Source organism: Salvelinus alpinus, chromosome 5 (genome assembly GCF_045679555.1).
Source record: "Salvelinus alpinus chromosome 5, SLU_Salpinus.1, whole genome shotgun sequence".
NCBI classification, from domain to species: Eukaryota; Metazoa; Chordata; class Actinopteri; order Salmoniformes; family Salmonidae; genus Salvelinus; species Salvelinus alpinus.
Genome location: NC_092090.1, coordinates 59,207,226 through 59,233,868, shown reverse-complemented (window position 1 = coordinate 59,233,868; position 26,643 = coordinate 59,207,226). Strand labels below are relative to the sequence as shown.

Sequence of the window (26,643 nt, the reverse complement as noted above, 5' to 3'; positions counted from 1 at the left end):
TTGGCATAAAATTGATTTGGACTAGCGTTCATATTACAAAAATGTCAATAAATACATTTGATACTTGATATAATTATTCTTATTCTTATAAAATTGTTATTTTTATTACTCTCTAATTTCTCTTTTTTATATATTAAATAACTAAGTGTCTTGCTCTGCCAATCAAGGTGTCCCAATTTGCCAGTGTCGACAGCAAAAATATTGGTCTTAGGACAATCATCCATTCTGTGTTTAATATTTTTTCTTTTTTATAGTGTAATAGATTTCTTAACCTATTTAGAATTGCATCATTTTGGGGGTGTTTCAGAAAGTGTCCCACTTTACCAATACTCACCCTATTATTATTATTATTAGTAGTAGCAGCAGTAGTAGTAGTAGGCCTATGTATTATATTTAATATTTTGACGAAAGGTTGGCAATGAAGAACGAGACCTAGGCCTATATCATATTGTCCCCATGTGGCACACCCACTTTTGCGTGTTGCTTATCGCCTCTTTTCTCTGAAAAGAAATCCACTGTGGCGCACGAAAAGTATGCTCACTTAACTCTGTGTAACTAACTGCAGGCAAGAGTAGAGTAACAAATCAGAAAGTGCCTGCCCCCCCCCCCGCCACTCATGACAGCGCAATAGAAAGAGAAGACAATAACACTTATTAATCTTTGATTTAAAAAAAAAAGGGAATCTTTGCCTCGAACAGTCGAAAGATTTAGTTTTTACCTATTCCATAGCACTGGGCATAAAACATAATATTTGTGGTCAAGTTATGGTTGGTGGCAATAAGCGGGTGCTTTTATTATCGGAGGAGGATGCCCGTTGGATTCCGCTACTTTCCTGATGCCTCTTTCCTTCTTCCTTATTCTTCTGAAAATGTATGGGATAATGAATGGTTTAATATTACAAATCAGCAATGAAGGAAAGTAATCGTTCGAGGAGATCGAATTGCGTGTTCAAGTTTGGGTTTTATAACTTCTTTGGAACTGTGCTCTGTGTGGTTTGGTGTCGCTACACATTCTTTCAACTCTTGGGTACGTCGATGGCGTAGATGGCGCAGTGGTAAGCCTTTTCTCCCCAACTGGAACCTGGATCATATCTCGAATACTTGGATAAAGCTTCTGAAGTTCCCACAATAACAAAACTTTTTTTTTTTTACCTCCGTGGATTATAAACGCAACCCTGGAGAGCCGAAGAATAGGAGCAATTGTCGTTTTCTGGAGAGGAGGAATGCGGAGAGAAAGAGGCATCTAGAAGGATGCTGTTTCTTGTAAAATGGAATTGAAGATCATTATTGAAGTTGTTGTGGTGGTTTGTTCATTTTTTTCTTTGAGTTTTAGCCAAGAACTCAATCCCAAAGGCAGAAATGTATGCAAATTACCAGGGTAAGTATAGCTGCACTGCGGACGCGGAATAATGGGCTTCTGTCGATTAAAAAAAAGGAGTTGCCTGCCTCTATCGCTCTCCATGCGATGCAACTACTAGCCTACTTGTTGATTATTCAGATCAAATTCTGAACTATTGTGCTTTGAGTATTGACTACTCACATTGCAAAAGTTTGTTTTAGACTCGGGATTACTGGTTTCTCTTGCCCTCCACAACCTAAAATAGTTCATTTTCGATATTGTGTAGGCTAGTTGGTCATATTTCTTTTCATATGCACTCTCCTTACACAAGGAGGAGTCCATCTGAGGAGCAGCCATCCAGATGCTACCTACATCTGGAATCGTGGGTAATGTTCTATAATTTCACATAGGGGGCGCTTCCAGGCCTTATATATTTAGTGTCACTGGCCTGAAGTCGTGGCATCGGCTATGTGGCTGAAAATAACCACACAAAATTGTATGGCTGCAGCTACTAGAAACAACGGTAAGTTGTAGACTGAACTTATAGACAGGGGGTGCATCAAGTTAGCTTAAGCCTACATTTCTTATTCACCAGTAAGCACCTTTACTTTGCAGACTGAAAACCACATGTCAAAGGAGTGTCGGTGTAGGACCAGAGTGTGTGAAATCTGTTGACATTTTGTCATTCCATAATAGAGGTCAAAGCCCTTCTGTGGTCTGGCATTATACACATTTAAAGGACATGACAAGTAGACCCCTGGGCCCTCCCTGCGCCTATCCTTACCTTTCGTGTTAGAATGTGATCAAATGTGACTCAATAGACAATGGTGAGCATTTACAGTGTCTCATGGGCAAAACATGCTCCTTTGTTGTCAAAGTTGTTGCCCAAATGTCTATAGTTGGTTTGAAGGCCATTACTTTAACATTTAGCATCCCGGAGGAGTGTTAGTGCTAGTAGTCAACCCTTTATCTTCAATGAAATCACACACGTTCACTGTTGGCCCCACTCTCAATTTAAAGTCTCTACCACAATCCTATTCTTAGTGTTTTTACTTTACTGGCTTGCATGATTTATTTTTTGCAGTGCAACACCCCTATAATTTTCTTTCATTTGTGCATTTTGTTTAATCTCTTTACTGGGTTCACTGCTCACAGGAAGAATTGAGGGAAGTAGTTGTTCATTTATCATTGCTGCTTAGCACTTCCTATCTGTGTCCTCGTGTTACTAAATCAGCTCGCTGACTGTAGTGGGGCCATTGACAACATTAACAACGTTGGTTCACACATCATTGTTTGTCAGTATTCAATGCATCATAAAGTACCATGGGAAAGTGAGAAGAAAAAAAAACCCACACAAATTGAGAAAAGTTGCTATCTGATTTTGTCAGTGTTGAGAAACAAATAATATGTTGTTGAATGAAGTGTTCAGTACTAGAACACTGTTCGAAGTGCCAAATGTAACAATACTGTGGCCGATAAAGTTTAGGCTAATTTGAGTAACAAAAGACAAATGTGAGTCCTGCTTTATCTCAAAATGTCACATTTGTTACGCAATGAACATCATGTGTTCTTTTCCAGAGCTGTGATGGATTGAGCTGTATGTCAAAGGTCAGATGGGGTCATCTAAAATCGCAGACACCACTGACCACATTGGAAATGCTTCACTGAAAAGAGATTTGATTAATACCTTACAAACAGCTTCTTGTGAGGTATAAATAAACCAACACAGTTTTTTATCTATGTATTAGCTCATTCTTGCGTCTTTAGACCCAATCCAGAATAGTAGGCCTAAATAAGACCAGTATCCCTTAGACTCTCCCTCTGTGTGACAGACCCAGGTCTGAGACAAAACAGAGAGGCTGAAATAGTGTTTTTCACAAATGCCAGGTTTTAGAGGGGAAAAACAGCGCATGTGTGTGTCTGTGTGCACGTGTGCGTGCGTGCGCACAAGCCCTGACTGAAGGCAGAATTCCGCCCCCAACACTTTAGAGGATGTAAAAGTGTGGCGGGGGCCTCTGGGAGGTCAGTGGTGTGGGAGGAAGAAGAGAAGCATCTGTCCTTTCCTGACAGAGCAGTGCGGAGAGGAGAAGAGAGCAGAGTGGAGGGGATCTAGCTTTGCTTCAAACTAGACCGCCAAAGACTGCCTCTCTAAACTCACTCCCCACTCCTCACTCCTTCCTGGCTAGATGTGGGGTCATCTTTAAACAGTATTTGTGTTCTTTCTGATACCAAAGCTGTGCTTGATTGAGACTGACTGACACACTGGAACAAATGGGATAGTCCCAAAAGTGCAAAACATCACCCTTCAGGTATGCCTGGTAGGTTCATTCACACATTCAAGTATTTGAAAGAAAACATTGTTTTTGAACTGTGGTTGTAGCTAGCTAGCTAGCTATTGCTAGAGTTGCTCTTCTATAGTCTCCATGGGTTAGCACTTCAGAGGCTACTATTCTTCTGACTGTTGACTGCTGACAGGCCGGGCAGGAGAGGTCGAGTTGAAGGGGCTTTGGAGAGAAGGATGTTTATGTGAGAAGTGTGTTATTCATATTTACCCATTTCTTTGCACATGGAAAGCATATGGAGAAAGTCAGAACAAATGCTGCGCAGACGTTTAGAGTTTTCAGCGTTTGCCACATGAAGGACAAGTGTGAGGACTAAGGAGATGAAAGGATAGTAGTGGTTGTGCAGGGTGGTGGCATGTTGTTATATTCCAGTGTCTGTTTAAGTTTCCTTGCTTATTTTCTTCCTCTCTGACACGCTCGTATTTCTTCTCCTCTGTCAGGTCACCAGGCTTTGTGTGCTGCAGCGGGTGGGGGCAGATAGGAGAGGAATGTTTGACACGTATGTATACAGCATATCAACATCATAGCACAGTATTTTCATATGTACAGTTGAAGTCGGAAGTTTACATACACTTAGGTTGGAGTCATTAAAACTCGTTCTTCAACCACTCCACAAATTTCTTGTTAACAAACTATAGTTTTGGCAAGTCGGTTAGGACATCTACTGTGTGCATGACACAAGTCATTTTTCCAAAAACTGTTTACAGACAGATTATTTCACTTATAATTCACTGTATCACAAATCTAGTGGGTCAGAAGTTTACATACACTAAGTTGACTGAGCCCTTAAACAGCTTGGAAAATTCCTGAAAATAATGTCATGGCTTTAGAAGCTTCTGATAGGCCAATTGACATAATTTGAGTCAATTGGAGGTGTACCTGTGGATGTATTTCAAGGCCTACCTTCAAACTCAGTGCCTCTTTGCTTGACATCATGGGAAAATCAAAAGAAATCAGCCAAGACCTCAGAAAAAAAATTGTAGACCTCCACAAGTCTGGTTCATCCTTGGGAACAATTTCCAAACTGCTGAAGGTACCACGTTCATCTGTACAAACAATCATACGCAAGTATAAACACCATGGGAGCACGCAGCCGTCATACCACTCAGGATGGTGACGCATTCTGTCTCCTAGAGATGAACGTACTTTGGTGCAAAAAGTGCAAATCAATCTTGTGAAGATGCTTGAGGAAACAGTTACAAAAGTATCTATATCCACAGTAAAACAAGTTCTATATCGACATAACCTGAAAGGCCGCTCAGCAAGGAAGAAGCCACTGCTCCAAAACCACCATAAAAAAGCCAGACTACGGTTTGCAACTGCACATGGGGACAATGATCGTACTTTTTGGAGAAATGTCCTCTGATGAAACAAAAATAGAACTATTTGGCCATAATGACCATCGTTATGTTTGGAGGAAAAGGGGGGAGGCTTGCAAGCCGAAGAACACCATCCCAACCGTGAAGCACAGGAGTGGCAGCGTCATGTTGTGGGGGTGCTTTGTTGCAGGAGGGACTGGTGCACTTCACAAAATAGATGGCATCATGAGGGAGGAAAATGATGTGGATATATTGAAGCAACATCTCAAGACATCAGTCAGGAAGTTAAAGCTTGGTCGAAAATGTGTCTTCCAACTGGACAATGACCCCAAGCATACTTTAAGGACAACAAAGTCAATGTATTAGAGTGGCCATCACAAAGCCCTGACCTCAATCCTATTGAAAATGTATGGGCAGAACTGAAAAAGCGTGTGCAAGCAAGGAGGCCGACAAACTTGACTCAGTTACACGACCTCTGTCATGAGGAATGTGCCAAAATTAACCCAACTTATTGTGGAAGCTTGTGGAAGGCTACAACCGAAACGTTTGACCCAAGTTAAACAATTTGAAGGCAATGTTACCGAATACTAATTGAGTGTATGTGAACTTTTAACCCACTGGGAATGTGATGAAATAAATAAAAGCTGAAGTAAATCATTCTCTACTATTATTCTGACATTTCACATTCTTAAAATAAAGTGGTGGTCCTAACTGACCTAAGACAGGGAATTTTTGCAGGATTAAATGTCAGGAATTGTGAAAAACTGAGTTGAAATGTATTTGGCTAAGGTGTATGTACATTTCTGACTTCAACTGTACATGTTTATATCACTTAGGGCCTGTTTCCTGGACAGAGATTAAGTTTAGTCCTGGACTAGTTTAGTCCTGGTGAAACCAGCCCTCAATGTTTAATATGTGGACATGTAGTGATTCAGTACATCCTCCCCCTAGCTCTCTGTGAAGGCAACTTCACCTGTAAGGAAAATGAGGTATGCGTTAGGCCCAATGAATGCCGCTGTCGCCATGGATACTTCGGAGCCAGTTGTGATACAAGTAAGCACCTTGTTTTTCGGACACATCTCACACGTCCTGTCCTGAAACATCAGAAAGGACATATTCACCTAGATTTAAGGCATCAAATAAATGTTTATGTAATGCTTATGATGTTCTCACCATAATATCCTGATATTACTTCATCCCTCCTTTTTCAGAGTGCCCCACCCAGTTCTGGGGCCCAGACTGCAAGGGCAAGTGCCAATGCTTTCCCAACGGCCAGTGTGATGACGTGACGGGCAAGTGCACGTGCAACCCTAACCGCTGGGGGCCCAACTGCGAGAAGCCCTGCCTCTGCCAGAAGGGCAAGTGTGACCAGGACACAGGCACATGCACTTGCCAATATGGCTTCTGGGGCCCTCAGTGTGCAAACAACTGCTACTGCAGTCTCAACTCTGTGTGTGACCAGAACACAGGAAGGTGTAACTGTAGTCCAGGCTGGTCGGGGAGGAATTGTGCCATCCAGTGTAATTGTAATAACTCTCCATGCGAGCAGTTCACGGGTCGTTGCCAGTGCCGGGAGAGACTATGGGGCCCCCGGTGCGACAGGTATTGTCAGTGTATCCATGGGAAGTGCAACCAGGCGGATGGCTCATGTACCTGCACACCGGGGTACCGGGGGAAGTTCTGCAGGGAACCGTGTCCCGCAGGGTTCTACGGACAGAACTGCAGGAACAGGTGAGGAACCACTGGAGAACATTACTCTGTGTCATTATAACCACAGATAAGACATTTTTCATGATAGTGTAGCAGATGGGAAACTGAAAAGCCGTGGATTCTTACAAACAGGGCTTTCTCCTAATTCTTTTCCAAGGATCTTAATGTTACTGTTTTTTTCCTGATACGCATTATATTGTGGTTTTGGAGTTTTGATTGGAAATATGATTTGACATACGCTCCAGCTGATAACCCATAACATACAGTGGGGCAAAAAAGTATTTAGTCAGCCACCAATTGTGCAAGTTCTCCCACTTAAAAAGATGAGAGAGGCCTGTAATTTTCATCATAGGTACACTTCAACTATGACAGACAAAATGAGAAAAAAAAATCCAGAAAATCACATTGTAGGATTTTTAATGAATTTATTTGCAAATTATGGTGGAAAATAAGTATTTGGTTACCTACAAACAAGCAAGATTTCTGGCTCTCACAGACCTGTAACTTCTTCTTTAAGAGGCTCCTCTGTCCTCCACTCGTTACCTGTATTAATGGCACCTGTTTGAACTTGTTATCAGTATAAAAGACACCTGTCCACAACCTCAAACAGTCACACTCCAAACTCCACTATGGCCAAGACCAAAGAGCTGTCAAAGTACACCAGAAACAAAATTGTAGACCTTCACCAGGCTGGGAAGACTGAATCTGCAATAGGTAAGCAGCTTGGTTTGAAGAAATCAACTGTGGGAGCAATTATTAGGAAATGGAATACATACAAGACCACTGATAATCTCCCTCGATCTGTGGCTCCACGCAAGATCTCACCCCGTGGGGTCAAAATGATTACAAGAACAGTGAGCAAAAATCCCAGAACCACACGGGGGGACCTAGTGAATGACCGGCAGAGAGCTGGGACCAAAGTAACAAAGCCTACCATCAGTAACACAACGCCGGCAGGGACTCAAATCCTGCAGTGCCAGACGTGTCCCCGTGCTTAAGCCAGTACATGTCCAGGCCCGTCTGAAGTTTGCTAGAGAGCATTTGGATGATCCAGAAGAAGATTGGGAGAATGTCATATGGTCAGATGAAACCAAAATATAACTTTTTGGTAAAAACTCAACTCGTCGTGTTTGGAGGACAAAGAATGCTGAGTTGCATCCAAAGAACACCATACCTACTGTGAAGCATGGGGGTGGAAACATCATGCTTTGGGGCTGTTTTTCTGCAAAGGGACCAGGACGACTGATCCGTGTAAAGGAAAGAATGAATGGGGCCATGTATCGTGAGATTTTGAGTGAAAACCTCCTTCCATCAGCAAGGGCATTGAAGATGAAACGTGGCTGGGTCTTTCAGCATGACAATGATCCCAAACACACCGCCCGGGCAACGAAGGAGTGGCTTCGTAAGAAGCATTTCAAGGTCCTGGAGTGGCCTAGCCAGTCTCCAGATCTCAACCCCATAGAAAATCTTTGGAGGGAGTTGAAAGTCCGTGTTGCCCAGGAACAGCCCCAAAACATCACTGCTCTAGAGGAGATCTGCATGGAGGAATGGGCCAAAATACCAGCAACAGTGTGTGAAAACCTTGTGAAGACTTACAGAAAACGTTTGACCTCTGTCATTGCCAACAAAGGGTATATAAAAAAGTATTGAGATAAACTTTTGTTATTGACCAAATACTTATTTTCCACCATAATTTGCAAATAAATTCATTAAAAATCCTACAATGTGATTTTCTGGATTTTTTTCCCTCATTTTGTCTGTCATAGTTGAAGTGTACCTATGATGAAAATTACAGGCCTCTCTCATCTTTTTAAGTGGGAGAACTTGCACAATTGGTGGCTGACTAAATACTTTTTTGCCCCACTGTATATTAAAATAATTGTCCAGTGTTTACAGATTTCTATCAAATATGACCTATAAATAATTACAACATGAGTGAAATGTTAATGAAGTATTTAAAAAATCAGCTTTTCTGTGGTGGAATGGTGTGGGCGTATACCGGTCATAAAAATTATTCATGCGAGTATAGGATTTTAACTTTTATTTATCTAGGGAAGTCAGTTAAGAACAAATTCTTATTTACAATGACAGCCTACACCGGCAATGCTGGGCCAATTGTGCACCACCCTATGGGACTCCCAATAACAGCCAGTTGTGATACAGCCTGGATTTTAACCAGAGTGTCTGTAGTGACACCTCTAATACTGAGATGCAGTGCCTTAGACCGCTGAGCCACTCGGGAGCCCAGGAAGAGTCAACAGCATTATTTGGGTATGAATTAACAGAATATACATTTTTAAAAGTGAGATTTTCACTGGACAGTTACTTTAAACATGATCCGTAAAAGTGTATTGGAGCGATACTGTGGAATTGGTATTCACAGTATCTCATAATAATCATCCAATATGCTGAAGCCATTCAGGTTAAGTGATTTACCTTGCTCAAAGTCTACAGAACTAATGTTATACATGAGCTGCTACATAGCCGCTTTCCCACACTTCTCTGACCTCTATGTCATAGATGTTATAAGAAAGGCGGTATGGAGGTGTAAAATTTCTACAGGCTCCTGGAAATGTATATACAGGGCCCGCTAACCTGTGTAGATACCAACACAAAGATTCGCTATAAAAATGTTCCCAAATAGTCTTGCTGTCAATAGGCCAGGCCAAAAGTAGTGCACCATAGGGAATATTATGTTAATATGGTGCCGTTTTGTAGGCAAATGTCTCAACCACCATCCTGATGCCCTCTCTCCCTTCATGTCCTGACTCCAGGTGTGGCCACTGTAAAGGCCAGCAGCCCTGTAAAATAACAGAGGGGAGGTGTGTGACCTGTGAGAGGGGCTGGAACGGGACCAAGTGTGATCAGATGTGCCTGCCAGGCTTCTTCGGAGAGAACTGCCTGGATGTGTGTCCCCCGTGTAAAGATGGCCACTTCTGCAACCGCATCGACGGAAAGTGCTCCCACTGCAACCCCGGCTGGATCGGGGACAGGTGAGAGAATGGAATGGAAACACAAACACACATACACACACATAAACACTTTTTTTGCTTCTACCTGGTAGTTTGTTGCACTCACCTGGTGTCCCAGGTATGAATCAGTCCCAGATTTGAAGGAGAGGATGAAAACTAGGAGTGTTTTGGCCCCTCCAGGACCGACATTGAACAGCCCTGCTCTAGTACAACACTTGAAAACATAACTTCAAACAAAGACTTACAGTTATGCTAATATACATTTGAATACAAAGCTAGAGAAAATGTCAATTGTTGTCTACTTTTCAGCATGTCAAAATGTAATTTACATAGATACTGCATTATAATTACTATTTCAAATACCTGAACTTGTACTGGCACAGGCTTTCGTGTTGTGCTAATGGTTCTGAGACATGACTCACAGCTGATGTGACAATGATCATAATAAACAACATTCATTCCTGTTTTGTATCCCTGGTCGGTAGGTGTGAGGTGCGCTGTCCCAACGGGACTTATGGGGATAACTGTGAGAATGACTGCAGCCACTGTTTTAACGGCGTTTGTCACATTGCTACCGGAGAGTGCCTGTGTGAGCCGGGATTTTACGGGACCTAGTGAGTCGGATCTTTCACCAAAACATCTTAATGTTTACGCTTCCCTTCATGGCTACATTACCCAGAGAGCAGTGGCGGTCGGTGCCATTTAAGATGAGGGAGGACAATTGTTTTAAATGAACATGGCCTTATTTCTATTGCAGCATATTGGATGACTGTCATTCATACTCCATTCACTCAGCTCATTGTAACATTGACAGGTTTAGGCTACTACATGATACTAACATTTTCCCTATACCCATCATGAGGTTGCTACAACCTAGCCTATGAATGGAAGTTTACAATGTAGGTGCAAAGGTCGAGAGAAATTTGAGTAAATAAGGTGACATACATTGACACATTCAATACCGCCTTGCACAGTCTTGCCTGCATCTAGCTGATCAAGGGTGTAATCATTAGTCAAACACTTGCAAACAAGAATTTATATTAGACAAATTCCGGTATGTTTATTCCCGTTTAATTCTGTTTGGTTTCATTTAAGAAAAGTTTTCAACAGAATTGGCGAAATGAATACACCCCTGATCACACGCAAACACAGTTCACTTTCATAGCAGCCACATAAAACAGGATGATCGATTTGAGCTTTGAATTATTCCTTCTCGCATTTACGCCCTCTCCTCCACTCCACCTTTTCCCTTCGCTTGTGGACTTCAGTGCACAACACATTAGCAGTCTGTGACTAGGCAAAAAAACTTTCCAAGCCAAACCTTCATATCATAACCGCTAACCGCTACACACAGTCTACATCGCTGTCACCATTATTAGCTACCGTCAAGTCAACGATGTAGGCTGATGACAACGATGTAGGCTGTGTGTAGCTGTTAGCGGTTATGATATGAAGGTTTGGCTTGGAAAGCTAATGTGTTGTGCACTGAAGTCCACAAACTTTTTTTTACTGTCTTTGAATCCCTGTGCCACTGTCTATTTAATTGTATGTGTCTCGCATGGACACAGTAACTAAGTTGTTAGTGTCTCCTCTTTCTTCTAGCTGCAATATGACGTGTCAGATGGGTCAGTATGGAGTGAACTGTGCCCAGACCTGCTCCTGTCACGACAAGAACTGCAACCCAATGTCTGGGGCCTGCAACCTACGTAAGGAAACCAACCCACTCTCTTTCCTTAGTCACACACACACACACACACACACACACACACACACACACACACACACACACACACACACACACACACACACACACACACACACACACACACACACACACACACACACACACACACACACAGAGAGAGACAGAGACACACATATACACTCTGCAACCTACGTAAGGGAACCACTCTCTTTATTACCTCATTCACTTCTACAGATCTGGGTGAATGTTAGGTCACTGTTTTTGAAGCCAGCCACGCTGCAAGACCTAAAATGTAGATGTAAAAAGGCATTCTTAGCAGAGTACTTGCGGCGTCAAACCCTGGTGCTTCTAGTGATAAAGACGTTTTTATATATTTTTTAAAGAAAGGCACAACATAAAGAAAACACACCCCTGCATGAAACCATAGGGAACATATCAAATGTGTGCACTGCACATGAAGGTCCCAATAGCCAGTTGATAGCGGTGACGGAGACAAGTTCGTCCTAAATGGCACCCTATTCCCTATATAATGTACTACTTTTGACCAGAGCCCTATGGGGGAGACAATGAGCACTAGCACACATGTCGATTCAGGTCAATGTAGTAGTTGAGCCTAACGGTGTTTCCAGACTGCCTGGTGTCCTTTTTTTACTTCTGTGTTTGTTGGCACTGTTCCTGTCCCGCTGGAGAGAGAGAAAAGAGGAAGAGGAAGAGAGAGCTGGAGGAAGAAAAGAGAAGGGATGGAGGGAGGGAGGAGAGCAGCTTGAGGAAACAGGGTTACCAAATAGACATGTTGGGAAGCAGTGATGATGTCACCAGGTCAGGCCTTTGGGCTCTGCCAGGCTAGTCCCTTCCTTTTTCCAGCTGTGAACACAGAGGCCTTACACGCCACACCCAGGCCACACTTCCATTCATCCACAGCCTCTATGACAGAAGAGGGGCGTAGAGGGCCAGGGGCCAGCAGTATTTATCTATCTGCTAACGTATAGGTCATCTCACTGATGGCGTCATCTGGCTGCACAGTGCATGTATACTGTGGAAATTAAGGGTGCGTCTGAAATGGCATCCTATTCCGTATGCAGTGCACTGCTTTTGATTAGGGCCCATAAGGCTCTGGTTAACAGTATAGTGTTCTATGTAGGGAATAGTGTGCCATTTCGGTCACACCCTGAGAGATGCTTATGCAACAGATGGACTGCTGTTCTGTTTAAGTGTATCCAGCTTAGAAAGGGAGGGGTGCTAATAAATCATCAATGAATTATGGCGGTATAGGGAGTGTAGTAGAGGAGTGAGAGAAAAGTGAAAAGATGGGGTTTGACAGATATTTCAGAAGTAGAATCCACAACAGGAGATAGATAATGCGGGTGGCGATTTAATAGATGGAAGTCAATTGGTCTGTTCCACATTGTCGATAATTTGGATATCTCTATCTCTTCAATGCCCTCTTTAACGATAGGCCTACAGTATTTCCACAGTGTGGAGGGTCAACACAGTGCAGGACAGATTGAATTTCAGCTCCAGACTTCTGATTCTGTGAGTTCAGGGAGTTCTGACAGAGAGTAACGTTAGTTGGCACCAGATATATTATACAAATGGCTCTGGTTGGCACTGGCAGTCTGCACCAGTGTAGCACACCCAAAAATCCCTGCTTGTGTCTGTCTGCTGTTTCAGAGCCCAACCAGCGGATGGGCGTGATCGCGGCAGGAACCCTGGTCTCTTTTCTGCTCATTGTCCTCCTCTCGCTGCTTTGCTGCTGCTGCCTCTGCCGAAATAAAGATGACCACAAGTGAGTGACAGACACGGGCCTGGTGTAGGGCGAGGGATGGGATGGGTTGGAAGGGAAGAGTGGGCCATTTGCCTTCCTTGCTAGTAGCTCATGCAGATGGCTTTATCCTTTGAAATCATTTTTTGCCCTTTTATCTTATATCGTTGCTTTCTTTTGACAGTGACAATATATAGTATTAAAGTACATATAGTACAGTTAGGGCCTGGGGGAAAGACTGATCAGGAAAGACTCTGGGTCCTTGTTATAAGTTACAATAAGGGCCTAAAGTCTTTCCTGGTTAGTTCACATGGTAAGGAAGAACGGTAGGCCCTGCATAGCATATTGTCTGTAGCCAAATCAAAAATCGGGTCAGTATGATATTGTGTGTGGTCTTTTTCTTCATGTGGTCCATGAAATGTTGCTTGTACTGCAAGCGTGTCAATACAGATGAACATTACCCACATTTGAATCAGTCTGTGGTGTTTCGTAATTTAGTATGTTTTCCATGGCGTCACCCCTCCCTCTTTCCCTCAGTCCTGACCAAGGCAACTCTACCAACAGCAAAAAAGCCAAGCGGATCCTGTGTGGACGATTCAGCCGAATCAGCACCAAACTCCCCCAGATCCCACTGAGACGACAGAAGCTGCCCAAAGTAGTCGGTAAGCCCCAATCCCTCCTCCCCATAGTCTACCGCCTCAACCCTGCCAAGACAGAGCCTGCATCCCAAATGGCATCCTATTCCCTAAATAATGCACTACTTTTGACCAGAGCCCTATGGGCCCTAGTTAAAAGTAGTTCACTATGTAGGGAATAGAAGGTGTCCTTCGGGATGCAGCTACAGCCACTTTCTTCAATAGGATACTCTCTTGTTTGTTTGTGTATATTGTGTATATGCTCCATGTGTCTCTGGATGATCCCATAGTTTCTGTGTCATAATCATTGCAAGCCATCGGCAAGAGGGAGAGAGCGTTTTCATTCTACCTTTGCTCTGTGATACTTCTCTCTGCGACTCTCTGTGGAGTGGTTTTCAGACAATGAATAGGGTTGAAAAGTGTACTGCGGCTGCCAAATGGGTATGGGGTTTCATCTGAGAGGAATGCACTGGTTGCAGGGCTTATTATTCTTGGCACCCTTAAATACCATGTGTTCATATTATTACAACCCTAAACAGGCCCTTCTCTTTTTTCTCTCTTTTCTTTACTCATTTCCCTCCTGCCCTCCTTCCTAAGAAAGTGAGTTGAGTTCCTACTCTGCTGGGCTGAAGGCAGTGCTATTAAGAGAGAATGGGTCAGTGTAGTGGTGTGGTGCTCGGGAGGTCTGAGTGGTGTTGAGTGATACTTTATCAAAGGCTGCTCTGTTTGTGTCAATGTGGATGGGAGAGGAGGGAGAGTAGCTCCTGTCTGTCTGTGTGGAGGGAGGGAGAGAAGGAAGTGGAGGAAGGTCTCGTGGTCTGGGATAGGATTGTCTGTCGGGACCCAACTCAAGTCAGCTTAAAGGACATTAAACATAACCTACATACTGAAGAACTCTCCTTTGTCTACCCAGATGCCTTCTGGAATCTCTAGAAATTTCAAACACGGCCACATTCTGTGCCGTTCTGCTTTGGCTCTGCTATGTAGGAGTTAAATTGAATCATGGCTATCTAGACTGGTTCTGAATGCATGGATGGAATAGCTCTGACAGTGCTCTGACTAGATTTTGGAATTAAGAAATGCCATATTTGTGGGATATATTGTAGTTACCTTTACCAATTAACAGTGATGGGGAAGGAGTTAAAAAGTGGTGACCTTGTTTCTCTCCTCTTTCACAACGATTAGCATGTTCTTCTCCACTTCTTTAGCTGATTATTTCAACTCGCAGCTGTCTTCATTGTGCCTGCGTAGAAACACACACTGGAACAGTATTGTCTTTGTCATCCAGTGTCATGGGACATTAAGATCATTTTGCACAAACACCCTCAAAGTTTACTGTAACTTATAAACAATCCGCCAGAGGCAACAGAAATGGCATTTTGTTAAAAGTCTATGCGTATGACCTTTCAAACAAACAAGCCCTTTCATTATTTTGTGCACAAAGCATATCGTGCCATGTCTGGGTTGCGATCAAGCAAATCAAGGAGAACAAACTACCACTTTGGGAATTTGTAGAGAGTAGAATAGAGTTTTTGGTTCAAACCAAAACCAATTCTCTCTAAGTTTTCCTCCCTCACATTCAACAATACATGACAACACACAGCTATAAAAATAACTGACTGAATTTAAGAATATACTTTGGAGTCCTTCTCCCAGTGTTATAGACTCTCTTGTTCATAAGGAGAGATAAACTGGTCAGCTTCTCTCTCTCTCTTTCTCTCTCTCTCTCTCTCTCCCTCCATCTCGAGAGCCAGGACGCTCTGCTTTGCTTTCCTCATTGCCTGCCCACAGAAGCGTGGCCTGCCTGCCAGCGTTTTGAAACTCTCCCCTCCCTGGGGCGCCGTCAGTCCCTTCAACATTCCACAGGAGGCCCACTGGACTCGAAACAGGAAGTGGCCAAATTTACCCCAGCCCGTGTCAGACCTATGATTTACCAACACTGTGGTCAACACACTACAACAGATGTGGCAAGACAAAAGGAAAGATGAAAAAGGGGAGGAATAGGAGGGAGGAAGAAAACCTTTATGCTGTCTTTACACAAACACTCACCCATTCCAATACAAACGTAAAGAGAAACAGAGGGCGGAGGAATAGGAGGAAGAGGAAGATGAAGAGGATGAGGAGGCAGGAAGAAAATATTTAAGGTGTCTTTACCCAAACTTTCACCCAATCCAAGACAAATGTAAAGAGAAACAGAGGGAGGAAGAATAGGAACAGGAGGAAGAGGAGGAGGAGGGAGGAAGAAAACATTTGCTCTGTCTTGCATAGCTCATATAGCTCCTCCGTTCCTTCATACATAAACGTTCTCCCATCCCCCCTCCTCTTCTAAAACCTCCACACTGCTTATAGTTTGTCATTCCATTCTAAGCATATTTATCCAACGCCCTATACTATAGTTAGCTATCTCACGCTCGGCTGGCTGCCTTCCCCCATTTCCATTCCGTAGTCCTCTGTGTGTGTGCGTGTGTGTCACAAATGGTACCCTATTCACTATACTGTATAGTGCACTACTTTTGGGCTCTGGCACCCTATCCTACTATAATATAGGGGATAGGGTGCCATTTGGGATACAGTTGCATGTCCGAATGCTTCCCTGTGAAAAGTGATGTGGAGCGGGACCACCTGCTCCAGTGTAGCTGGCCTCACAGGCAGCTATGATAGGCCTGTACAGCTGGGGTTCATCAGAAATGCACAGTTGTCCAATGGACTCTGTAGGCTGAGCTTTGGGCTTTCGCTGCTGCCCTGTCTCTCCCTGAAGAATCCATCCGGCTCCAGACTTTTAGTCTGCTGCAACAGCAGTTGTTCACTGTATCATGAAAGAGAATGTATGGAATAAAGAGCCAGTTGGTTAGTTGGTCAATTGAGGTTACTTACAGTAGGCCCTATGCTATACCTATTGGACACTGCATCAGTCCTGAGTAATATAGTCTAGCACAGACATTGGTTAAGTCAACTGGGACATTCTGCTATTGTACCTCCATGGCATTGGAGTCGTCTGTTCATTATAGTCTAGCATAGCAGGGCTGTTACAATAGTCATGAAGTGCATACCGTTCAAACAGAATGTCTGCCATTTATTTATGTATCTACTTTATTGAATTTGAACAAAATAATTTTCAGCTGGAAGAAAAGCTGCTATGAAAGAATTTTCATGGCCTTTCTTTTCTGTGTCCGTGGATAAATATTTGGATGGGCACTGTTTATATTATATTGTTTGTTTCTAACGGCTGCCATTGCTACAATCCAACTAATCTACATCAAGTCAATTTCCTCCATTTAATCCCATCACCATGGCGGTATTATGTAGAATTTGAACAATATCTGAACAATGTTGGGATGTCACCAGATATAATGCCTGGAACAATTTCAGAAGTATGGAGAAATAGACAAATAGTCACTTTCTGCTTGACTCTGCAGTATGTAGGATATCCTCATAGTACCCACCATTTTCAGTGGAAATTCCCACCAAAATAGATAGTCCCCTTGCATCAATCTAATTAACAAAATTAAAAGATTCCCATCAAAATCCATCTGTTCAACCTCTGAGGTTAACCGCTATCCACCTATGTCACTGTTTGTCAGACCTGGAGACATCCCGAAAATCAGTCTTCTCACGAAAACGTACAGTATCTAGTGTCTGAACGGTTTAGCTTACAAACTAAAATGGAAAAGATGAGACTCTCACAAACAAGATGGTGTGGTCCATTTTGCTCTATGACATCCACATAGGACTTGTCTGAAGTTGGTACCGCCGATGTGCCAAATTCTGTCTGTAGCATCCAAACCGTACAGACTAATATCACCACTCTCTGGAAAGATGAGACTCCCACAAACACGATGATGTTCTCCCTTTTGTTCTGTGACCCCCACAAGTGTCACAGGACTCACAGGACTGAAGGTAACCCCATACCGGTTAAAACAATTTGTTTTGTTTTAACCGGGGGGATATATATGTGTAAAAAAATATATAAAAATCCTGAGCTTTCATATATCTCCTAAATATAGGACAGACACTTCAAAATCCATTTCCTAATGTTACATTTTTGGACTGTCTGTATTGCCAAGAAAATCTGATACCTACAGGGGTCCTAAAATTCTCAAATCTAAAAGCTAAATGATCCATGGTATGACCATCTTAAAACAATTCCATATGTTAGCTTAGTACACCCCCCCCCCCCCCCCAAACCCCAAGGCCTAGTTAACAAGTGCTGTGAGAATAGTAAAGTAATGTTGCTCTTGCATTTACACATCTCCTGGTACTCATTTAGCTGTAGCTGTACCACACCTGGTTGTGTTGGTGTTAGCAGAGGTCAGTTGTTTTACAGTTTGGGAGATGACATCCATGCCACAACGTTCATACTATAAACTCATAACACAATAAGGACCACAATGGAAATACGTTGTAAAACTTTTTTGATTTATCCTCAATGATTTTAAATGCAGTAAATCTACTTGTGTTGCTGAATTGTGTTTAAAATGGTCAAATAAATAATGTCAAATACATAGAGAGTTGGAGGGGAACTTCCAGCCAAGAGAGGGTTTAGTTTTAGCTTAGCGTTAGTGGAGAACAAACGGATGGGCTCATGTGTCATCCAGTAGAGGGGGGAGGGTGTAAATTGACGTATCTGATGTGGTTAGTGTCCAGTTAACGCCCAGTCACACACACACACACACACACACACACACACACACACACACACACACACACACACACACACACACACACACACACACACACACACACACACACACACACACACACAGTCAGTCAGTCCTCGGCCAGTTGGGGAAAGGAGAAGAGGAACCACAGACGTCCCACACGAACACAGCTGTCACCCAGACTGAAGGGTCAGCAGAATACATCAACATCTAAAGAGGAGGGAGGGAGGGAGGGAGGGAGGGAGGGAGGGAGGGAGGGAGGGAGGGAGGGAGGGAGGGAGGGAGGGAGGGAGGGAGGGAGGGAGGGAGGGAGGGAGAGAGAAAGTACTTACATTTAGGAAATGGAGCATTCTCTGTCTATTGGTATGATAACTAAAGGAAAACTCAAACTTATTTCTCAGTAAATAGTCGTTTGTTTAAGGATTGTAGAATCACGCAGATTGTCACAAAAAAATTACATGAAACACTATTGTAACATTCTAGATAACTCAAGCCAGACTGTACCGTGCCTGACAACATCAACACACTCCACAACATCTCTCTCGATCTGTTGTTCTTGTAAGGTAGTCCTGTCAATCTACTTCTCTCTGACCCCTGCTTCTCTGTGTTTGTTTTCTCTCCCTGTCCCCCAGTAGCCCACCATGACCCGGAAAACACATTCAACTGCAGCTTCATCGAGCCCCCCTCTGCAGTTGAGCAGCCCTGCCCCTCCTCCTGGTCCTCCCAGGAGTCCTTTGATTCCTTCGAGGAGGAACCCAGCGATGATGGCCCCGTATACTGTGTACCCCATGAAGGTGAGTCATTACACACACACAAACACAGACAGACAGACAGACAGACAGACAGACAGACAGACAGACAGACAGACAGACAGACAGACAGACAGACAGACAGACAGACAGACAGACAGACAGACAGACACACAGACACACAGACACACACACGGTCGGACACAAACGACAATGGACCTGTCTAAACAATGTGTGCCCTATGAAGGTGAGTCATCAGGAAAGAACAATAAACACTGTGATTAGCCACAGCTACTCCACAAATAAACACATCCAGGCACGTATGGATGCATGCACATACACACGTACACACACAGATGTTTGAACACACACACACACACTTGGAGTGGGATTTGTTTGTCACAAAGTGTAAAGGAAGAGTACGTACTAGGATGACTGAGCACTGAGTCACACACTTCTGCAAAGCTAATTAGAGAGATATGATAGTTAGTTATCCTTACCATGTGCCATCGAGTCCTGTCCCTTGTGTTGATGTGAAGCAATGAACAGGAAATATAATGGTAAAGTCATCCAATTCATGAATCTCTCAATGTAGTTTGGTGGAGAGCATCATGGCTATCAGTTTATATATTATTTAGTTTAGAGTTTATTGTTTTTGGAGGCCTCAAAATGTCTTGATATTATTCAAGAAGATAAATATGATGTACACTCATTCTAAATAATGTGAACATGCCTCACATAAGCATCCTTTATCCCCGATGATGTACTAATACTCTATATGAAGAGTTTAATTAAAAGCCGCTGTACAGTGCCTTCAGAAAGTATTCAGACCCCTTGACTTTTTCCACATTTTGTTACGTTACAGCCTTGTTCTAAAATGGATTAAATAAATAAAAACCATCAGAAACCTACAGACATTACACCATAATGGCAAAGCAAAAACAGGTTTTTTGATTTTTTTGGCAAATATTTTCAGACCCTTTGCTATGAGACTTGAAATTGAGCTCATCCTTGAGATATTTCTACAACTTGATTGGAGTCCACCTGTGGTACATGCAATTGATTGGAAATGATTTGGAAAGGCACACACCTGTCTATATGAGGTCCCAAGAACACAGTGGCCTCCATCATTCTTAAATGGAAGAAGGTTGGAACCACCAAGACTCTTCCTACAGCTAGCCGCCTGGACAAACTGAGCAATCGGGGGAGAAGGGCCTTGGTCAGGGAGGTGACCAAGAACCCAATGGTCTCTCTTACAGACATCTAGAGTTCCTCTGTGGAGATGGGACAACCTTCCAGAAGGACAACCATCTCTGCAGCACTCCACCAATCAGGCTTTTATGGTAGAGTGGCCAGACGGAAGCCACTCCTCAGTAAAAGACTCTCTGACCATGAGAAACAATATTCTCTGGTCTGATGAAACCAAGATTGAACTCTTTGGCCTGTATGCCAAGCATGACGTCTGGAGGAAACCTGGCACCATCCCTATGGTGAAGCATGGTGGTGTCAGCATCGTGCTGGGGGGATGTTTTCAGCGGCAGGGACTGGGAGACCAGTCAGGATCGAGGCAAAGATGAACAGAGCAAAGTACAGAGAGATCCTTGATGAAAACCTGCTCCAGAGCACTCAGGACCTCAGACTGGGGCGAAGGTTTACCTACCTTCTAACAACCTGTTTTACTTTGCCATTATGGGTTATTGTGCGTAGATTGATGAGGGGAAAAAATATTTTACACATTTTAGAATAACACTGTAACCTATTTTTTTGTTGTTGAAAAAGTCAAGGGGTTTGAATACTTTCCGAAGGCACTGCATATCTATTTTCAGAAATTAGCTTTTAAAGAAATTATGAGTGTTTTTTCACTATCTAATAATGGCAATAACAGATGTGTATTTGTTTAAAATCTATTACTTGATGGATTCATTTCAGAGAGACACATAATCATGTTTTTTTGCAAAATGCTCTATTTCCGCCTCACTTTCAGTGAAATAAGTAGTACTACTAGGTTTTACACAGTCAAATGTATTCAGTAGAGTCATATGAGATCTGTATGTAAAACATTTACTTTTGACATTTTAGTCATTTCGCAGATGCTCTTGTCTAGAGCGACTTACAGTAAGTGCATTCATCTAAAGATAGTTAGGTTAGACAACCACGTATCTCAGTCAAATATACAGGATATGAACATTCCGTTCCTGCTAAACAATGGATATATATAGCGTCTTGAACAGTGGTGTAGTGGTGCCTAGAGAGGTGTGTTTCCTATCATTTTGCCTACGTTTTTCCAAATGGCGCCCTGTGTGAAACATTATATTAGAAACAGTGACATACACTCTGAATGACCTAAAATTATAAATCCCATAATGATCTCTCACAGTCAGGCCAACCCAAGCTGTACCGTTCAGTAGGCTAATACTATTGAAACAGATAGACTGAGTCAGAAATTCACAGGTTTCAGATTTTCCCCCATTTTTTCAGGTTTTCGTTCTCAAAGTCACACTTTTTTTTCTTCTTCAGGAAAAACAACAAAAAAGTCCATAACAATGCACATCAGGAAACCACTTTTGAGGTCTGGTAAAAATCTAATAAATTGTGATTTTTGATGGTAGCTACCCTTTAATTTGAGTATGCAGGTACCTAGCACTATTGTTTGATTAGCTGTGTTTCTGTAGCACATGATATGGAGTTTGCAAAAGAAATGACCACTGGATTGATGCAAATAATCATCATGATATCATTCTGCCAGGAAGGCATGGGCTACTTTGTAGCTAGTTAACATTTAATAGAGAAGGTTTTTAGGAAAGCCTTTCCATCTACCAGAAGACAGTAAGAACTATCATTAGCATCACTATATTTTTCCTGTTCCTTAATTGTTTGAAACCTGGACGTTTTACTTCATATTATGAGGCATGTCTTACCTTGATTCAAAGTAGCCTAAAGTCAAAATCATAGAAATGTGGAGGCAATTCTTTTTTATAAAGACTTACTCATATGCATTCTCCTGTTTTATTGGTTTTCTTTCAACTTTCTTTCAGCCAAAGGCATTATTCTAATCATATTAGCAACCCATGATAGTTGTTGCATCTTTAAATTCCACCTCTTTTTAACGGATATTTCCATCTCTGTATTTCAATCTCTGGCCATGAAACAGCTTGCATGTGCAGTGCGGACTTCAGAACGGTGTTTTCCCGCAAATTGCATTTGGGAACATTCACGCATTGGTCTACTGCCATGTGTACATTGCTGCGCCTAAAATGTGAACAAATAATAGTTTATCAACATTTGAAGAAAAACATTCCATTCTGTTCCATCAGCCCTATTAATTGATACGGCTTATACCTCCGCTACACTACTTTGATACCTATCAGTGGGAATTAAGAAGTGAGTATAGGCAATGCCCACTGAAAAAACAAGTGGGTATACGGCGTATACCTGCGTATACCCTCCACTACACCACTGGTCTTGAATACAAAATTTGAGAACAGTAATATTTTACACACACATGAAGGTACTCATAAGCGATCATTTCTGATAAAATTAAATAAAAAGTAATACATGTGTGGATATAGTGTTTTGGAAATAAACCACCTACGTATGATCACCATTACCATCCAAAATAAACCTGACTCTCATCAATTATATATCTTACTGTCCCATAGAGTCACTGAATGAGAGTAAGGAGAAGCCAGCAGCTGAGAAGCCATCCGCAGCAGCTGTGCCCAGTGAGGACGATGCAGGGGAGTACACCTCTCTGAAAGACACCAGCGCTACCAGCATCACCACCAACAAGCCTCAGGCTGGGGATGGGAGCGAAGCAACCCTGCTCAAGTCCTCTGACAGCGAGGGCTCCACCAGCGGCTCTGAGTCGGCCATCGGGGCCCTCTATGCTCGCATTGCACGCCTCTCCAAGAACTCCAAGGACGAAGAGGATGGGGGTGGCAGCACAGTTACAATAGAGGTCAAAGGTAATGGCAAGCCACCATCCCCGGGATGGAAGACCACCAACAAACCACGCCCGCCAGACCCCTCCACCAAACCGAAGGTGTCGTGGATCCATGGGAACACCGGGGGTACCACACCCCAGGTGGAGCAGCTGAACCAGGGTGGTAAGGGGCTGACAGTGCCCAAGGAGAGGACGACCAGGAGCTCCAGCGACAGCTCAGCCAAGAGCGAAGAGAGGCAGAGGCTGAAGGAGACGTCCAAGGAGAAGAGGAACCAGGAGGGGAAGGGGACGGAGGTCAATGGTTCCCCCAGCAAACACAAGGCTCACCGTCTGGGAAGGTCCAGGGAGGATATTAACCACATGGAGCACATAAATGGAGTGGTGCAGAACGCTCTCAAGAAGATCGGTAACTTCCACAACTCCAACTCTGACAAGAAGGCGGCCGAGAAGGCAGCCGCTGTGGAGAACCCCAAGGAGCCGCCCAAGAGCCCCAAAGTGATCCACCCACACATGAACTCCGAGGCTGCCACACTCCTGGCGGCCCAGCTCAAGGAGAAGACGCAGAGCATCAACCGCAATGAGGGCACCGGCCTGGTAAAGACCAACGGCCTGCCCACCCCAGCCTTCCGGGACCGAGGAGACCGGGAGAAGCCCACTCCTCCGCAGAAGGCCAAGCGGACCACTCCGACCACCCCAGGCCACCAGGGCTCCAACAAGCCTCTGCTGCCCACCACCACCAGCCTCCAGAAGATGGTGGGTGTGGGGGTCCCCACAACGGACCCAGCCACCCCCGAGGTCGCCCCCAAGAGCCCGGAGAAGCAGGACTTGAACGGCTCCAGGGTGGGAGAGGGTGATGGTGGAGCAGTGGACGTCACGCCAAAGAAGACCCCCATCAAAAAGCCTCCCAGAAAGAGAGGCAAGGAAGGGACATTGGATACTGCTCTGGAAACTAAGACACCAACAAAGACAGCAATTATGCCACCGCAGATAATCAAATAGACAATTTTTTACTCCAAGACCTATTGACCAGGGTTTTTTATTGTTACTCACACACATGACAATGGGGAATTAATTACTTTTCTTCCAAAGGAGACATGCAAAAGGACTTGGTGGTTTTTCATCAAAGGAATTTATTATGTGTGTGTGTGTGTTGTTCGTCCAGGACCAGTGGAAAGTAAGTAGAACTTTGTTTAAACTGTGGTTCTTCTCATTGGTGTGTTTGTATTATATTGAACTCATATACCTGCAATGTATCAGTTTTCCACTTCAAAGCCGGACATAACTGTGGCAGTGGGAGAGTTCTGACAGCGGCAAACAATCATCTTCTATTTTCTTCCATCTATACTATATCTCTCCAATGCCCACCACTATATTTATATAGGAATTTCCGACAATAATTGTAAATTAAAATGTTTTTCCTCAACATTGTATGTGATACAACAATAGAAATGTAATCTATGCAAAGTGAGGTCTCAAGTTGAAACAAGGTACTGAGAATACAAATATGGTATTTGTCTGTTCGATTTAAATTAGCCAGTTTCCATAAGGAACACTCCATAAAGTAGATTGTTGAGTTATTTGTATCTTTTTTTGTTGTTGCTATGTTGTCCACAATCTAATGTTTTAGCTGAAGTACAGTACGTTTGTTCCACAGTTTTGTCAGTCACAGTTTATTGACAATGAAATTAGTTATCAATGCAAACATTTAAGGAACCACTTGTTGTCATTCCCCTCCTAACAGAGCAATAGCCCTGTATTCTGAAGGCACGCACTATATTACCCGGATATGCTATAAAAGCAGCTAAAAAAAGCTAAGATGCTGTTATGTTCTTTCGTCGGGCCTATTGAACAGCTAGTGTAAATGTCTTAGTCTTAGATTCTTTCCCACTCAATAGTTTTCAGCCTGATTCTTACGCACTAATAAATGTGGGTAGGCAATGTTCCTTATACCAAATGCTTCTGTGCATTGTTTCTGCAGCCATTGTTTTCTAAGAAGCACATAGAGACAGATGTATTGCCACTAGGTCTTTGGCCACTAGAAACAGTCTGTGAGAGGCATTGGCTTATCTGGTATTTCTCATCATAATGTTGTTTATAAAGGTTGAAGTCATGTTTGAATTCCACATCCACGGGGAACGCATCAGATGAAATATTATACTTACATTTTGATACTTCAGTCATTCTTTACCCGTATATTAATCATCCACCTACCTGACAGACAATCTCGTCATGTTACATTAGAAGGTTTACTTTTTCTTAACTTGAATTCCAGTGTGGCTAATTAGCTGAATAATGCTAGCTAATTAAAGCTAATTGGTTAAAGAGGCCTTATTGAATCAAGGGTAACACTTACCCCGACAGGGATGTTTTGTTTAATCAACATTTCATATTGCATTAAGTTTTACTGGTTTTATACATGTGATGATTACTACATTACAAGAGGAGGCTCGTAGAAAAGAGTATGGAATATAAATACAACACTTCATTAAAAAAACAATTAACCAATCTGCATAATATAAAGTAGTACAAAAGTGGCAGTGGTTCAGACTGTGGATTCAGACTTACTGTCCATTCCACAGTTTTCAGAGCTATTTGATAGTGCTTATGATTGTTTTGGTGCCTTTGATGTTTTCATTTTGTTATGGTACAGCCAGCCTACTCTTTACCAGCGTTCTTTTTCTACACGTGAAGGTGTTTTTGTATCAGTATAATTGTATATGTTTGTAAGCTGCGCTTATATGAATTATTTTGCTACTTATTTTTGTTTGTGTCAATGAACTGGCTTTCATGTTACATTTGATTGTTTGTGTCAGGGTCTCTGCAGCCACAGTATGAGTATGTACTTTGTAAAGTTGCCTTTGGCTTGTCATTTCCCTTTCTTCTGTTGATGTTATTGTTTGTTTAACACTTAACTGCATGAAGCAGAGTGCAACTTATCTGGCATTAATAGCTACACAGGAATCTATAGCCTACTCTCTTTATCTTATCGACTTTCCCAATTGCTATCATTTTGTCCATAGGAAATATCAAATATCAAAACTTCAAAGGATTATACAGGATGTGCATTATTGTGTTACCACTGTTATTAAGTACATGTAACTAAAACCATATGAGTTGTGTGATTATAAAGTGCCAATTTAAGCAAGCAGATAACACATCTTTTTATATCTGACTGACTGGCCTCTGCCTGCTTTCACAGGCTACAGTACATATTTGTAAGCAGGGCCTCAAAACGCTGCAGAAACATTATCAGCGATATGGTATATTTGTAACTCATCATTCTGTTTTGTTTGTTAGTCTGATCTGATTTTCAGTTGTTTATTGTCGTTGAATTTTTTTATTTTATTTTATTTACTTCTTTGAAATAAAAGCGATTACATGTAGCTATATGGACATTCTCACCTCTCACATTCATCTGTGAACCTATCCCTCGGTCAACCTTTTGCGTGCTAAAATATTATCATTACCATCACACAAACATCACACAGTGGCCCGAGAGTATTGATTTCA

The 26,643-nt window shown here is 42.7% G+C and overlaps 1 protein-coding gene and 1 long non-coding RNA gene across 4 annotated transcripts in view; both read left to right on the top strand.

Moving 5' to 3' along the window:
* Window positions 1-26,643, top strand: part of LOC139576408 (uncharacterized) — a 530,253-nt gene that overhangs the window by 356,051 nt on the left and 147,559 nt on the right. The window lies entirely within an intron of this gene.
* LOC139576397 (scavenger receptor class F member 2-like) lies at window positions 606-26,516 on the top strand. Of its 3 annotated transcripts, none has more exons than XM_071402501.1 (11): window positions 606-1,377; window positions 4,121-4,179; window positions 5,951-6,052; window positions 6,211-6,730; window positions 9,484-9,702; window positions 10,167-10,295; window positions 11,284-11,387; window positions 13,058-13,172; window positions 13,713-13,810; window positions 19,074-19,235; window positions 22,850-26,516. In XM_071402501.1, exons 1-11 carry the CDS (start codon window positions 1,268-1,270, stop codon window positions 24,130-24,132), a joined length of 2,901 nt encoding a protein of 966 aa, XP_071258602.1. In that variant the 5' UTR covers window positions 606-1,267; the 3' UTR covers window positions 24,133-26,516. The 3 variants fall into 3 exon arrangements, with proteins under 3 accessions (XP_071258602.1, XP_071258601.1, XP_071258600.1); XM_071402500.1 differs by having other exon boundaries at window positions 13,686-13,810; window positions 19,077-19,235; XM_071402499.1 differs by having other exon boundaries at window positions 13,686-13,810.